Consider the following 17,837-nt stretch of genomic DNA (forward strand, 5'->3'; position numbering starts at 1 on the left):
AAATAAATAAAACGGTAAGTGTATGTGTGTGTCCGTGTGTGTGTGTTAAAAAACTAGAATATATTAAAAATAAAATAAATAAAACAGTAAGCGTGTGTGTGTCTGTGTGTTAAAAAAATAAAAATATATTGAAAATAAAATAAATAAAATAAATAAAACAGTAAGCGTGTGTGTGTCTGTGTGTTAAAAAAATAAAAATATATTGAAAATAAAATAAATAAATAAATAAAACAGTAGGCGTGTGTGTGTTTAAAAAAATATATATTAAACATTAAAATAAATGGATAATAACGTAAACGTGTATGTGTATATTAATAGACAAAAACATTGATTAATAATAATAATTTAAAAAAAGAAAGAAATCAGTATCAAATGTAAAAACAAAACAATTACTAAAATATCAAGCAATCAAAATAATAATTTGAAAATTTGTACAATTATTTATCAGTGTGAGTTTCCACTGGTTATCCTCACTTCATGGCATGAGGAGACATATTTTGCAGCAGTTATTTGACATTCGGGCATTTCTCCCAGTAAATAGGGGAGTTTCTGTGTGTCTGATATAAATTTTAATTCAGGGTATATTTAGGAAATGTTTGCAAAGTGTTTTTGTCTTGGTGTTTTATATTTAGGGCATGGTGTAGCCTACAGAACATCCTCCACTGAGTTATTGCCTAAAACCTATAAGCACTTTTGAAAAATAAACTACAGAAGTAGTATGAAAGGGGACTGTTGCTTTATTGTTCTAAATAGACATTACATTGTTAGTGTACAGTTGTGGTTATGGTACTTGCTTTTATTTTATATAGTTCCAAAGCAAAAACCTTTGTTAAACAGTTAAGAGTCTTAAAATTTGTATAAATCAGTGAATTATAGGAGTAGCCTACGCTGTCTTGTCTTCTTCCCTAGTTTCCCCCTGGCGTTGATACTGGTGTTCATTCTGAATAGTAAACCTCGTTCACTTAATGGTAATGTTAGCTAGTTAGGCTGTGTGTTGGAGATCAGTAATTCACTTGAAAGATATTTAATTAGTTTAATGGGTTAATTAGGGTTAGGGGGTGACAAAAATAATCGTGACTAATCGAATAAATAATTAACAGATTAGTCGACTACGAAAGTAGTCATTAGTTGCAGCTCTACTGTGATTTTTCCGTTACAAGATACATTAACGTTTCACAAAGACATACCTTTGCTACCATGGACATAAAGTAATGCTTATTTGCACGTTATGATTGTCAGAGATTTATAGATGGCCTACAGGGCGTTACAGCCTTAACATGCTGCGTGCACTCCTGCGAAGGGCAATCACTTTTCGACGGATGATCACTTTTCGGCCCGACACGTGATCCAGCAGTTGGTGTGGGTTGGAGTCGGTCGGCGTTTGTCGGGGCCGTGTGCAAGCAGCTTAACTCGTATCCGCTAACTGGCTAACATTAGCTTTTCACAGATTGCGGATACAGGAAATGAGATTCCTCCGTTGGGTGGCTGGGCTCACTCTTAAGAGAGAGGGTAAGTAGCTGAGACATCCGGAGGGAGCTTTGAGTAGAGCCGTTTTTCCTTTGCATCGAAAGGAGACAGTAGAGGTGGTTCAGGCACTTGATGAGGATGCCTCCTGGGTGCCTTCCTTTTGAGGTTTTCTGGGGACGTCCAACTGGTAGGAGACCCCAGGGTAGTCTTAGAGCACCCTACAGAGATTATATATCATGATCCCGGCAGCAACAGAAAATGGACGGATGGACATTATTTAGTAAACAGACTAAGCTTGTGCGTGTGCATTTTTATGCATCACTATAATAGTTGTATTCCAGTGTGCGAATGTGTGTAGGTAAGGTGTACTCCTCTACCTTCCTCTGCCCCCCGCTATAGCTGAGATGAAAGCACTCCCATCAATCAAGACTATCTGTCTGTGTCATTTGTATTCCGTGTTTTACACACACACACACACACACACACCATTAGGCAGACGCCTTTCTAGTGCCCTCGACTTGAAGACACATGTTGATTATGTAGCACTCTGGAGTTAAGAAGACATTTTGAGACATTTCTGTGGCCACAACCACTCATGCTTTGCTTTGTCTTATCCCTCCTAGCATCTTCTCTCTTCTGTTCTGTGGTTTTCTCTCTTCTCTTTTTTTCCCCCTCTCTTCCACTCTCCTCCACTCTCTTATGCATGGATCATTTTTAAGTCCTTCTTCTACCAACTGATGATGCATTCCATTAGTGTTAATGCAATCACATGCACGAAGCAAATGTTGAGTGCTTTTAGAGCTGTGGATTTTTGCTGGCTTACTTTCATATGCAGGAATATTTCTCTTTTTAATGAATGTTTGTTAGTCAAAACTGTAACCAGGTGGTGATTGTGGTCAAGTATATTTTGGGTTTTCTGATCTGCTCCTTTGTTGTTAATCCAACCTCAAAATTTCCTACATGTTCATCTGATAAATTCAGCATTACACAGCAATAATTTTATCTGGCAGGCAACAGAGCCATGTTATACTAACAACTCTGCTGCTCTCTTTTCAAAAGAAATTCTGTTCTCATTCACTAATTCCATTGTTTTCAATTGCTGCAAAGCTTACATCAACACCAGGTCATAATCACAACTGGGAAACAGATTTCTCTGAAAGCTTTAGTATATGTGGCTTGATAGTCTCTACTGTCCATCCCATATGACGTGAATAAAGTGAGTGCTGTGGAAATGTACATTCTGATCAGTACCTTGAGCCATGATAGTGGCTCGTCCTTTGAGACAGTATTTGAGGACCTGCTTTTATTTGAAAATGTACAGTATTTCCAATGGACTAGGGTTTACTAGTTTACTAGGGATACACAATGAATGACTGATTTTTAATTCTCTGATTCTAATATTCTTAATTCACCTTCACACATTTTACAGTGATTAGGATAAAACTATTGGAATAAGCAATTGTGACTGCTTAATTATATTTTGGTTGTGATGGAAACATGGAACATTTACATAAGGCTATAAATAATGCCACAGATCTACCAGTCCTATTCTTCAAAGTATATCCCTAATTGAATACCAGTAAATGCTCTGTACTTGTATAGCGCCTTTCTAGTCTTTTTGACCACTCAAAGCGCTTTTACACTACATCTGCATTCACCAGTCACACACATTCATACTCTGAGCCTAAGTGCTCAAACAGAAACTAACATTCACACTCATTCATACACTGGCGGAACAGGGGGCAAATCGGGGTTCAGTATCTTGCCCAAGGACACTTCGACACGCAACCGGGGGCCAGGGATTGAACCGCTGACCTTCCGATTAACAGCCAACCCGCTCTACCTCCTGAGCCACAGCCGCCCCGACAAATAGCATTCTGGGTTAAACCTGCAGAGAGTAAGACGGCTGTTTCTGATGTATAGGCTATTTACCACCTTTCTGGAAGAATGATGAAAGTATGATCTTAATCTTAATGTGTTACTTCCAGGGAGCTGATAACATAAGAGTAAGTACAAATGCAGAATTATATTGAAATTCCACAGAGCCCTTGTGCCCTCCCCCTAACTTTTCAAACGAATGTTACATCCTTGAAGCCAACTAGTTGGTTTGAGCTGTGCAGGGAAGCGCTATATTTGGGTGCTAATGTTATGCATTAATAGAAACAAATGATTTTACTGGGGGAACTGATCAAAGATTTGGCTGTAAATTTCAGATGTTTCTTTTTTAAATTCATTCCAATGGGAGCGCCGCGTTTTTACTAGCTGGTAAAAATGCCATGAGCGTGACGAGGCACCGGGGGTCTTTTTCACGCGGAGCGTTTTATTCTGTCACTTTTTACCCAGCCGTCCAATCACAGTGCAGGAGGGGCGGGACAAACACCGCACCAAGCACATCCGATCTTTAACGAAACGATGTGCCTACTCGCCAAGGTGTTTCCTTGCCCGCAAAATCTCATGAACCCACGTACGGAGAGTCTCTGCTCTCATGTTTCCGCCTTCTCTTCATGCAGAGCAAAGGCCAGAGCAAGTAGGCCTCCATACTTTGTGGTGACATTTTTACATTCACTAAAATTAAGTAGGCTACCCTACTTGCAACACATCGCCTCCACGGAAATTAAGTATCATAGCAACCACAGGGTCTTGAAAAAAACCACTGCGCCTCCAGAACGCACCCTAGCGCTCCCAGCTAGGCGTTTTCAGAACAGCAGGTGGCATTTTCAGCTGGCAAAAAACACTTTGGTGGACACACATTACATTAAATAATTCCCCAAGAATGGAAATTCTAAACTTTTTATATTAATTGTATCCTATGTAGGACAAGATAAAATAAAAGTAGAAGTGTTTAATATAAATTATAATGTATAGTTATATCCTGTTTATGGTTTGTGTCATTCTATTCACCAGTAAGGCCTCATTGTATGTGTTGGTTTGAAGTGCTGGCTGCAGTTACCTGTTATGACCTGGTTACATCAGAGGGTGAAGTCAATTGTCAAAAAATCTACTTTAATGATAAGATCACAGTCCTCAGTACATATAATTGGCCTCCTTACTTCAATAGTGATAGACATATACAGGTGCATCTCAAAAACGTTGAATATAGTGTAAAAGATTTTTTTTCCGTAATTTAATTAAAAAAGTTAAACTTTGATTTATCCGTCCCCCCCAGGATTTTGAAGTGTTCGCTATCGCACCGCATATATCACCACAACTTTTCCGCAAATTTGACTTATCATTGTTGTTTCCTGCAAAACGTTGTCGTATATCAGCTTGTCACTCCCATGTTTACAAGTCGCAGCAGACATGTGCGATACCAACGTCTCACATTTGCCAGCAAAAAACCCAAAAAAACAGTATTGACCTTAAGCTGTTTTGCAAAACCTGCAGTATTGTGGTAAAAGAAGACTTTATAAAAGAAGTCATGGTTGACACACAAAGTTGCAGAAAGGCATGGAGGACGTCAGACAAGACAAACTGTCACACAGGATGTTCAGTTGCAAGCGCTGAAATAATCAAGGTAAGCTGGTTTAAATGTGCATGTTTAGGGTTAGATCTGCGAAATCCTGGAGAAACTATTTAATGATTCAACTATAATTCTACCATGAAGTTTTTTCACTTAATCCCACAATTCCATAGCAAAAAAATGTCCCAAAACATCGTAACTGTCATTGCAAATTCTTAGAAAAGCTGCCACAAAATCAGGCATTTTAGGCCACAACAATCACAAAGAAGGCCCACGAAATCCTGGAGGGACTGATATATGCTAGATTCTTTACACAGTTCATGGAAATCAAAATCCAGTATTTCAAAATATTAGAATATTTGAATAAAGATTTTATAATACAGAAATGTCGACCTAAGAAGAGCTTTTAATCTTTTCAGCACTGACCTTCTGTGGCTTTCCGTCCTGGTGTCAATGAGTGTCTTCTGGACAACTGTCATGATGTGGTTCTGTGTACTGAACCAGACTGAGAGATTAAAGGCTCTTCTCAGGTCGTTGTTATCAATTTTTAAACAGAAAAAGGCCTGGAATATTGCACTTTATGTAAAACGAGTCTAGACTATATGAAGGTTTCAATTTTTTAATGAAATGACGGAAATCAATTAACTTATTCTAATTATTTGAGATGCACTTGTACATAGCTTTTGGATTTTCGCCTATAACTCGTGTGTTTAAGTTTGTAAATCTGAAAGATGGATGACAGAATTGATAAAATCTTTGAATATTCATCTGTAAACATCCACTTCAAATGTTCAAATTTGGTGACATTGTGATCATTATTTCCAGAGATACAAGTGATAAGGCTGTGCCTTTTGGGGAAGCCTAAATTTTAACCATTTTCAGTTTTGGGAAGGATCCAAACATCAACCAAATAAACAAATTTTGCAGTAAAATATTTTTATACAACCATCCATTTCAACTACTAGACATAGTAAAGGTATGACAAACCATGGTAGTGCTTTGTTCTACCTCGGGTAGTGGTATCTCGAAACATTTCTGGGGGGAGATTTTCTTCTGTTATGGTGGAGAAGTTACCATAAATATTTGTAACTTTGACAAATTGTCTTTGCTATGCACACAACAGGACTAAGACAATCCTGACCTATGTTGCGATTCCAAACCAAAAGGAAGAGAGAGATTTGATTGTCAAAGCTGTATAAGTTCTGTTGCCTTTTTGTCTAAATGTATCAGTCTCCTAAACAAATCCTGGTCTGTGCTCTAAAATTGTTCAAGGTATTTTAGTCTGCTCTGCATTTTGAATGTGGGCGAAAAGTGTAGAAATCCTATTCTGGGAGCCTGGCGTCAGGACAAGGCCGTAATACCATCTGAAATTCAAGTGCATGTGGTTTCTGTTGTCTGCAAGCTGTCTCACTGTACTTTTTGTCCCAGTCTAGCTTCATGCTGTGTTCAATAAAGGGAGTGACAGTATGTCTGGAGATGTCATCCAGATAGTACAATGACTTGTCAGAATAAACCACTATGTATGTTTGACGGTTAATCCAAAGGCTTGTTCTGTTCTTTGTGTAAATAGTGCTTCCACTTAATATACTGTGTGTAATATAATGTACAGTGGTGCAAATTTTCAGTCTCTCCTCAAAGACATTCATGGTGTTACACTTAGCTGTACTCATGAAAATTGACAGTAGTTGTGTGAAGAATGGACTGTCTGAGAGAGTAGTTTAGAGCCCTCCTACTGTCACCTCCACACATCTGGCTAGTCTCTGTGTAAAGTGGGTTGCATTGACAGATTGTCTGTTTCAGGAAGTTACAAAAATTGTTGGATGCTGGACAGGTGTAGGGAGAGGGGATTCTTCCACATGCTGTTCAACAATCTGACAAACACTTCATTTGAAGCATACTGACTCCTGTAAGTTAATGTTCTTACCTGAGAAAACTGGCTCACCAATAATGGGGCCGAACAACCCCCACCCTGAACCAAAGGAAACATTTATTTGACATCTCCTCATAGTATTTCTGAATGAAACAAAACCTCAAAGTCGACATGTGCATTTGTTTTGTACAATTAACTTACTGTCTTACAGTTGTATTCTGTTTTCTCTGCAGAGAAAAATGGCATTTGTTATAGCAAATCTTACAATAGATTCTGCCATTCTTCCTCTCTCTGTCTGTCGATGCCCACCATTTTCTCATGCCTGCTGGCTGCGGTATGAAATCATCCTGCCGACTCTCTAATACACTGGGGAGAAAAGAAAAATCACCAGCAGAGATTCCACCTCCCCCCAACTGCATTCCCTTTGCCTTTTGCGCAGCTTATTATCGCACCACTCACAATACAATATGTCCTTATTGAAGCTTTCAGATGCAAATGAGAGCACTGTCGCCTTCTCTGTGTCCTGCTGACAGCTGTGAGGCCTGCTAACCAACCTCCTATAATTGCTACTAATTGTTATTCCCCAAGCAGGACTCAGCAGAGCACTTCAGAACGCCCAGCCCCCTGTTATTTTGACTGGGCGGGGGGTGGGGGGATGGGCATTTGTGATGGGGTATTGTGAGTTTATGTCTCTACCCGGGATTTTTTAAAGTAAATAAAGAAGAAATGGAGAGGTGTAAAGTAACCGAGGTGGGAAGCTATGAAGCGTTTACAATTATTCTAAGCAAATGAGGGAGGAAGGATTTACGCTACAACTTAATCTCCTACAAAATACATCATGTGCAACTGTTCTGCTTTGGCTAATTATTTTTAAGGGAAATGCTCTCTGCCAATACAGGAAGTAGTGTCAAACTTTCACACAGCAATTCACAGTAAGACAGCGGCAGGTGGCATTTGCCATGGCTGGAGGATGAAGCCAATGCAGAAGTTCCACAATGCGCGATAATACTGATGACCCCTAGATGCTGGCTCCCAACAAATCTGGGCTCCAGTTGACTCCCATTCAAAAAGTATAGCACAGCTTACAGCTCTGTCTGTGAAGTGCTGAGTCAGTATTTACTGTGTTGCAGTGTTAATTCTCTGATTCTAATATTCTGTGTTCGTCCTACAATGATGGGTAAAAATGTCTTGAATGAGCAAATATGTGCATTCAGCACCGATGGATGGGGTACAGGCCTAAAAGTAGCACGTACGAAACATGTATTACCTATGGCGAGTGTGGTGGTCGCTCAGAGAAGAGGAAGAGAGTCAGGGGTAGGAGCCATGTTGGCCCAACTTGGACTTATGGCTGCTACTAAAGGTCCGGTCCCTTTTTTTTCCCTCCTCCCCATAACAAAGCCTATAGCCTAGTAGTGTTCAGCCATTAAAACTGTTCAGATTTGTTTCTAATTGAAGAGTTGTGACATTTCTTTTTGTTTCTTAAAGTAATTTAGAAAAATATTTGGACTATTTTTTTTGTTTGTTAAATGAAAGTTTTTGGGGTTTTATGTTTTTAAACACTTGACTTGGCTACAATAAAATTCATAGATAGCCTATAAAACACTTCAAGCATATCCCAATGTTAGTTTTAACGTTTAATATCACTACCACAATAAAAAGGCATTTTTGACCGACCGAGGCAGCTGCTGCTCTCAACGGCGTGTGGAAAAACAAACGGGCTATACAATCCAAACAAATGACTAATTCTAAGAACATGCAGGTTGTCTTACTTAACAGTAGGGATGGGGATCGATAGCTGGTTCTAAAAGGTCCAAGCTTATCGATACAGCTATAGAGACTGGTGGGTATATAATGTAACGTTATGTCTCGAACGTAAAATGTGATTTAACTTGAAACGCGATGGATAAGAAAACTAATCTTTATTTATTGATGGCACCGAAACGCCGTATTAGACGGGCCCAGGACTGCTTATCAGCAGGCTGCAGCCTCTGCTGCTCTCTGTCGGCTCCTACACGCACACAGCGGCCAGAAGAGAGACGCCGCTCCGTCGCGGTGGAGACGGTGAAGTTAAGTTGGCTCCAAACTGCTTGAGTTGCCGAACTCTACGCTCGTTACTGCAAGTACGTGCAATAAAACCTTTTTCGAGTAAAAAGACAATACTTTATCAGTACACCTGTCTGTAAGGTAAACGTGTAGAAAGGGTTCATTTAAACTGCTCTGTCCACAGTCTCTCACCCTGTATGTTATATACAAGCACAGCTAACGGTAGCTTGGCAGTTAGCCAAATTTTACAAACAAGCTAAATAGAAAGCTGTCTTTCTGTAGTGCAGACTGGTCTGTAGTCTTAAAATTTGGCACATTTTTGTAAACTCAGCTGCTGGCTGAGACAAACCAGCTGTTCCTCCTTCTACCAAGTAATGTTACCTGCAGGCAGTGAATAACAGCAGAGAGGAGGAGGATGAGAAAGATGCGGACTGAGTTTTTTATTCTTTCTAAACGTCACTCAGTATTGTGGTGTCAGATATTGAGTTTACACAGTGACGTTGCTGTTGTAAACCTTAATGTTGTTGTACTAGAAACAACATTTAGTTGTATTTATTATATTAAATTCTAATCCTATAAGTAATTTAAAAACAACCAGGCAGCTAATATGCACACTTCAGTATCTGTATATTTATCGCAGGTCAACAGTGTTACCGCACACTGAATATTTTCCACATACCGTGCAGGCCTACCTCGTGCCCTGTGGGTCTGGTCTTACTAAATAACCGTCACCAAACAATAGTAGCCTAAAGCATCGATAGTGGTATTGATAAAGAATCGGATCGTTTAGCAGTCTCAATGGTCTCAATATCAATAAAAATTAACGATCCCCATCCCTACTTAATAGTGAGGCTATGCATCAAAAATCAAGGCTTCACTACAGAGCATGGCCAAACCCAAAGTCAAGTCCCAGATAAAAAATGAGACCGCCTCCTAACATTACAGTCAGAAACACAGCTAATTTTATACAGAGATCCTGCAAGACACACGGAAATAACAGCCGCCAATATGCCGCATTCCCACAACTGTACTGAACAATGGTTTATGGCATAATCCTGCAACCATGTGTGCCTACAACACCGGCATGCCAGCAGCGTGAAAGGTGTGTGTGTGTGTGTGTGTGTGTGTGTGTGTGTGTGTATAGAGGTGATTAGAGTAGGAGGAGACAGAGCAGAGGTTTCACCAGCACAGGAACCAGACTGTTTCACTGCTGCCCATGTGTGTTGGCTGTGAGACACAACTCTGTTGTCTTCTTACCAAAATAGGACAGAAAACAGGCATATTATTACAGACATTGATAACTTTGCGATACATCTGAAATCAGAGGGGAAATATGGCTATAAAATAACAGCTTAAAGACTGCTGACTCATTTGTACTGTCATAATAAGTGATGTTGTAAGTATGCTTCTTACACCCTTGTGAGAAAGATATCCATTGTCTTTTGACATCAAACCACAATACAGCCCCTTTGGGCATTTTGTGCCTGTGTGTGTGTGTAGGTGGATGATAATGTAGTAGAATCAGATGCTGTTTGTTTACTGCATCACTGTTGTTTGTTCACATCACTTCCTGTAGGCATGAGACAGGCCGACAGAGAGCAGAGAGAGTTTGTCTGTGTCAGGATGTTGACTAGCTGTCTGTCTTCTTCTGTGCCGATCAACTCTCTGTTTATCCGGACTGACAGTTTGGACAATGCTGCTTGTCACTCTCTCTCTCACACACACAAACACACACACACAGACAGGATGAAAAAATCCATATACAGGGCAATGAAAAAGTGTTATGTTTGTAGACAGTTTGTTCAAAATTAACTTCAAAGTGGATTTTTATTAATAAAATGTGAATATTTGACAAATGTGGATGCAAAATATGTGCACAGCCATGTGTAAGACACACACACACATAATGTCTGACTTTTTTCTTATGTCTCAAGATGATACATCTGCTCCCCATATTTCATACATCAAAGCGAAACGTGTGACTGGGACTGCTTTGTTGACATATATGAAGGGTGCTATCGAGCTAATTTTCCACACCAGTGCCCCACAACCATTTCAGACAACAAAATTCACCCCATCTGACGCGTGTGCCAAGTTTTGCGCCAATACGCCACCCCCGACCACAAATGTGACATCAAATCGAAATATTTACCTGTTCAACTATGGGTGCAAGCTTGGTGATTTTTTTGAGCACCCTAAAGGCATCAAACATGTGTAAATTGAAATTTACACAGGAAATCCAAAATAGCTGACTTCCTTTTGGGCAAAATCTTGACACAGAAATTTGTTCTTTAGGATGAGAGCAATGATCCCACCCAAATCTCATGAAGATCAAAGTAACTTGGTGTGCGTTTGGGAGTCTATGGAGCTTCCTGGCCATGCTCGAGCCCATCACTGCAGAACCATTCAGAGGTTTTCAGGCATCCTAAGCCACTCAAAAACTTATTACAAAGCAGAACAATAATGATACTAATAATATTTGTGTTTTTTAAAGATGTTTTTCATTTTTATATAATAATAATAATAATAATAATAGGACTAATAATAACAATTGTAGCAGTAAGTGTTGAACAGGAACACGGGGCCAGAAGGTGACTTGCAACTACAGATCCAGACTACAGCTCTGGAGGCAGAAACACCTGCAGAAAGAGACAGGGGGAGAGGAGAGAGATTAGAAAGCACAAAACTATGGGACCGGGATGGTGTCTGCCTCCTGAACCCAAACTGGGACCTGGTTCCACAGGAGAGCTTGATAGCTGAAATTCTATTTTTGGATCTCTAGGAACCACAAGTAACCCTGCATTCTAGGAGCACAGTGTTCTATGTGGCGCAATTCATAGTTTTCACGTGATGTCACATTCCAAGGAAAACGCTCCCTTGGAGGGAAAAAAAAGACGTTATTTTTTCCACTGCGCGCTAACCAGGAAGCAAGTGATGCACTTTGAGTTTGTTACTTTAGCATTGCCAAAATGCTGGATGGCTGTTTCGGATGCACTAATCGACGAGGAGACAAGCCTTAGCTGTGTTAGGTGAGGGATTCCCTACAAGGTAAACGTAAACATTACCACAGTCGAGCGCTGGCAGGGACCGGACAGTTTTTAATGGCGGAAATACTGCAGCGGGTCTTGTATATGGATCGCAAGTGCCCAACATTTGCAGTTTGCGTCCATATCTGTCTTTTTCTTGAGTTGAGAGGTGATCCAAATAAAATGTAACGGCTTTTGCGGCAGTCCCTACGGGAGAGTCAGGTGTGAGCCGCTAATTGGGTCACTTGTTTTGTCCTCCAGGTCACCACGCATGTCACATGACTGAAAACTGTGAGGTAAAACTATAAGGTACTATTAGCTCTTTAAAGTCCCCCTCCAGTGTATTTTGACATTTCTATGATAGCTAGTCATTTCCGTACAATGTTGATTAAGTCATACGTCATTCTCCAAGCTTGTGCAGGTGCACTGTCATGCCTCGTTAAAAAACTGTCACGCCGTCACACCTCGTTAAGTCAGAGCATCAAACCGATAAATATTGTTTAACCAATTTACTTAGAACTTACAGTAAGTATGTCTCTGTGTGTCTGATTGTTGGTTTGTTTTCTAGTTTAATTAGCTAAGTTAACTTAGTTGTAGTTATCCAGGTGTCGTTAGCTAGCATTGTTATTGCAGAAAGTTAGCTAACAGAGGGTCTTCATTTTATTTTTTAGTTTCCTCCTCTTGGTTTAGTGTGCTGTTAATTTTCATTATGGCAGCTGTGCGTGGTGCCTGGGCTTTGTATTGTGTTCCAGAACACTATGTGAGCAGAAGGATTTTAATTTCTATTCTCGATTTTACAGGGAGCTAGTGCAGAGAAACTAAACCACTGCTGTTTCTCAATACCGAGTTTGCCAAGTTGGGACTTCTGTACTTTAAAGCTTGGACTTGGCAAGTTCAGCTCGGGAGTACAAACTCAGAGGAACGGGAGCACGCAGTCAGACAATCAGCAATTGGAACAGCAGCGGACTTGATGACGGCCGGACCCGTTAGCGGGACCTCACATCAGCTCTGACTTGAGAAATCAACCACATATTTGGAGTTTTAACAACTATATTCCCGCATAAAAAACTCTTAAAACTACTATGTGACAGAAGAAGAGCAGTATTTCTCATTCGACATTTCCGCTTTTTGGCGGCGAAATGCATTCTGGGATATCTGGCTATCCAAAGTCCACACAAGTCACCACCGATGCAGGCACGGTAAAACGGGCAGAGTGAGAACACATCCAGGTATTTGACTGTACTTGGCTAGATGCAGACTTTTGAATTGGAACAGTACTTTGTCTGCGACTGATGGCATTTCACAAGTCCACAAGAACACAAGTACAGACAAGAACGCAGATTGAAAAACAGCTCAGGAGAAATGTGATCTCTCTTTCTGGTTCCTGTTCGAACATGTGCTGCAGCATTCTGGCTCAGCTGAGGAGTCTTGAGCAACTTTATACGAGCAGCCTGAAAATAAGGAATTGCAGTAATCCAGCGTAGAAGTAACAAATGCCTGGATTAGTTTTCTCACATCATTTTGAGATAGGATATTCCTAATTTTTGCAATATTACGTAGGTTAAAAAAAGGCAGTCCTATGTTGCAGGACATATCCAAGATCAAAGATAAGTCAGAGGCTCCTTATGGTGGTGTGGTAGGCCAGGGCGATGCCATCCACTATTGAATGAACAATTCAGATAAAACTAACATACTGTTTGTGCTTCTAGTCCGAGGTTTGGATGATATAAAAAGGTATTTCTCCACTTATGTTTCCAATTAACATGTAATTTCACAGTTGTTCAGTTCACTCCTGTAATGTCCTGTACTCGTACAGATTGTGCACCTCCTGATTTTACATTCTGTCTAAAGATGGCTAAATAAGTGTTTGCAAGATTGCAGTCCACTTTGTTCCATGACTAATAGTGTAATTTTGGCCTGTTGATGTGCAGCAGGGAGAGGCCTTTGAAGTAGAGGAGAGCAGGACACTGACGCTCACATGGAGACTCAAGCAGCTGTCTTCAATATCAAAGACAACAAATAGTCATCATGTCCCCTGTAATACTTTATTTATTTTTCTTTTCTTCTTTCCCTCCTCTCTCATCTGGTAGTTTAACAATATCAGTGACACAGAAGTAACGTGTCTGGATTTTGTGACTTTTAAACTTACCTTGTAGCCCACCCTCTCAGACTTAATTGCGCACTATCCTCAATGGCCACATCCAAAGACATTTACCATAAATCAAGAGATTATTGACATACAGTGGACATGTAAACACACACAAACACACTCTCTCTGTTGCTCTTTCACGCATGCAAACAGCAATCAGCACTTGTAGATCTCCATTACAAATAGATAGATAATTTTTATTGTCCCAGGAGGGAAATTTGTTTTCACAATCTGCAGGTGTTCATATACATGCACTCATTTGTTCCCCTTCCTGAATGCCCACACTTGCATACATGAGTACACACACTTACATACTGTATATACAAACAGCTTTACGTAGTATTCAGCAATGTATTTTATTTAGGGCTGCTATGGCAGAATGGACTAAGCTCCTGCCAAAGTGTGCCTTCCTCCATTTACATGTCCTGTTTTTTTGCCTAATGGAAGTAATGTGAAATGTAGATTGAGGGGGATCGGTGTAATTTGCTGTGATGAGTGCTATGCATGTGAAGGTTGTGTTGCTGAGGTCTGGTAGGTCAGACAGAGATGCTAATGATTTTTGTATGTCTGATCTTGCCAAAGCTCCCCGTTGGTGGAAACAGTCTGCATGGTGAAGAAGCAGGGGTAATAGTGCAACAGGCAGTGTCCAGTCCAGTACCGTGTGTGTTTGGTGTGTCAGTGACCAGTTCTTCTGTTTTTTTTTTGACACAGTGCAGGTTAAGTGAGGTTAAAATTATCCATGTAAAAGCTTCTTTTTTCTCAGTTTTGGTGTACAGGGCCTTTGACATGAACATACACTTGATAAAATTATTAACGCAACACTTTTGTTTTTGCCCCCATTCATCACGAGCTGGACTCAAAGTTATAAGACTTTCTCTGTGTACACAAAAGGCCTATTTCTCTCACATAGTGTTCACAAATCTGTCAAAGTCTGTGTTAGTGAGCACTTCTCCTTTGCCGAGATAATCCATCCACCTCACAGGTGTGGCATATCAAGAGGCTGATCAGACAGCAGGGGTAATGCACAGGTTTGCCTTAGGCTGGCCACAATAAAAGGCCTTAGGCTGGCCACAATAAAAGGCCACTCGAAAATGTGCAGTTCCATCACACAACTCAATGCCACAGATGTCGCAAGTTTTGATGGAGTGTGCAATTGTCCTACTGACTGCAGGAATGTTCACCAGAGCTGTTGCCCGTGAATTGAATGTTTATTTCTCCACCATAAGCCGTCTCCAAAGGTGTTTCAGAGAATTTGGCAGTACATCCAACCGGCCTCACAAACGCAGACCACGTGTAACCACACCAGCCCAGGACCTCCACATCCAGCTTCACCTCCAAGATCGTCTGAGACCAGCCACCCGGGCAGCTACTGCAACAATCAGTTTGCATAACCAAAGAATTTCTGCACAAACTGTCAGGAACCATCTCATGGAAGCTCATCTGCATGCTCATCATCCTCATAGGGGTCTCGACTTGACTGCAACTTCGCACAACCATTGAAGAGGAGTGGACTAACATTCCACAGGCCACAATAAATAACCTGTTCAACTCTGCGAAGGAGATGTGTTGCACTGCGTGAGGCAAATGGTGGTCACACCATATACTGACTGGTTTCGGGACCCCCCCCAATATAGCGAAACTGCACATTTTCGAGTATAATTTTGTTCAGTGTAATATAACAACTAAAGAAATAGCTTCTGATATCCTGCTGTCTGTCTCTCTTGGCAGGACGTTGAGATACGAACCAATGCAGCTTTATACCTGCCCCAGATAAGCACGCTGTTGAACCGAGTGCCACGGCAGATGCTGTTGCTGCTGAAGACCAACGACCTGCTGAGGGGGATTGAGACCACCTTACAGACCAGAGCCTCCTCCTCATCTTTCATCAACATGTCCCGCTGCTGCATACACGCCATGGCCAGGTCAGAAAGATTGTTTCTTTTTAAAGGTTTAATTTTAACGTCACGAGACATTTTGTTATCTTGTTTAAAGCCACAGTGAATAGGCAGTGTGAACGTGGCCCGACCTCGATCAGACCCAGCTGGAGAAAGCACTGCAGGGCTGCATGGCTGTACATGGCTTATTAGTGATAGCACTACACATAGCAGTATGTAGTAATAATTTTTGATTTAATAAGCTGTTGATCCAGTTGTATAAATATACCCTCTTTCTATGAATTCAAACTTTATACATGGTCCTTCTTCTGGGCAGCATGCATGTTAGGTGCGTATAAGAGCTTGCTGTGTCTGCTGGGGCTTATAATATAGTTCAGTTTATGAATCTAAAGCATCCTGCTTTTCCCTGCTCCAGAATTTCTGTCCAATGGATGGATGACTTAGCACACATGTTCTTACAAATTCTGGTTCACTTGTGTAAAAGCGAACCGCCCCAGCAACAAAAAAAATCAATTTGTTTGTGATGAGTAAACTAGAAAACTGTCCTCACTAGAAGGAACTGCTACAAAAACAGTGTACAGTAGGCTACTGTGGTTATTTATTTCTGCTGCAACTATTAAAGTCACATTCCTCCTCATTTAAAAATTTAAGATATCTGACTTTGGCTTTCCCCGGTGGCTGTATCAGATAACAGACACTGTGACGGACAGGAGTAAGGTCAGTTTTGTATGTATTCGTAGTGTAATGGTGAGACAGGAGATGTGACAAACTAAGCTGACAAGTAAGTGGCTTTGGAAGAAAAATTGGAGTTTACCACTACAGGTTGGGAGAGGTGAGATGTGGGCTGTCACTTCACTTTTCAGATGACTAAAGGACAATGCTCTGGACACACACACACACACACACATACACAGAGTGTCTCTGCCTTGCCTGGTGCTGTACTGCTGACAGTGGTAAAGCTTTTCTGAATAAGCACATCTTATAAAATATTAACCAACTTTAGTGCCATGGGATAGTAATGTAATACAGGCACCAGGGGATCCTGCAGTGCCACCTCGTTCCCACAACTCAACTGAAGCATTTTGTACTCACAGCTGCTCTGTTTCACTGTGTTCATGTGTTCATGGGCTGTTAGCAGCCAAAACCAGCGTCTCTGGAGTGTAACACCAAGTCCTGATATTTTTTAAATGCAAGATAAAGTGGACCAAGGTGATTATCTGTCTGCCAGCCAGGGCCTTTCTGTTTCCCTGTGTCTCCATGGGTTTCATTTTGGAAAGAGACATGAAGGTGTAGGGGTTTACTTAGATTGCGATGACAAGAACACTGAGTCCAACCCCAGGTTTTATTGACACGGTCAGGAAGCAGAGACAGTCTCTTCGAAGATTCTGAAGCACATGTGACAATTTTATACTGGTATCCAAGTCTTAAGACCACCGCCTCCCATCCCTATTGAGGCATATTTTGTAGGTTTGAATATACCTCCTTTTTCTCATACCAAGTAGACCTCTTTGAATCCCCCGCAGATAACATATACCATATCAAACACTTTGTATGCAAGGGTCTGCAAGGAGTCTATTGTAAGAACCACAAGGATACCAGCACACTAATAACAGTACACATGTCATGCATATGCACACACACAGATATCCATCACAGGTTAGGTCAATTAAAATTCCCATGGTTATAAATGTGAATGATTGTCTAGATGTGATCACTCTGTAATCTGATCCGGCGTACACCCTGCCTGTTTCCCATTGTGTGCTCAGATAGGCTCCAGCCTTCCATGACCCTTGACAGAATAAACGGTCGAAACCAAGGATGGAAAAATAAATAAATAAATTAATAAACCAATGATGGATGATAGTAATAAAGTTATAGTTAACAATCTTAAGCTCAAAAGTATACTTACTGGTTTTTCCTGAGCCTT

General features: G+C 40.8%; 1 protein-coding gene across 4 annotated transcripts in view; it reads left to right on the forward strand.

Moving 5' to 3' along the window:
• adck1 (aarF domain containing kinase 1) overlaps positions 1-17,837 on the forward strand; it is a 96,899-nt gene that overhangs the window by 69,911 nt on the left and 9,151 nt on the right. For all 4 annotated transcript variants that reach the window (XM_038729663.1, XM_038729665.1, XM_038729662.1 and 1 more), the window contains exon 10: positions 15,744-15,937. In XM_038729663.1, the coding sequence (XP_038585591.1) occupies positions 15,744-15,937 (194 nt within the window). The remainder of the gene's footprint in view (positions 1-15,743; positions 15,938-17,837) is intronic.

The sequence above is a fragment of the Micropterus salmoides genome, unplaced genomic scaffold (assembly GCF_014851395.1).
Source record: "Micropterus salmoides isolate LMB-PRFRI ecotype aquatic unplaced genomic scaffold, ASM1485139v1 Ms_hic_scaffold_19, whole genome shotgun sequence".
In the NCBI taxonomy this organism is placed as follows: Eukaryota; Metazoa; Chordata; class Actinopteri; order Centrarchiformes; family Centrarchidae; genus Micropterus; species Micropterus salmoides.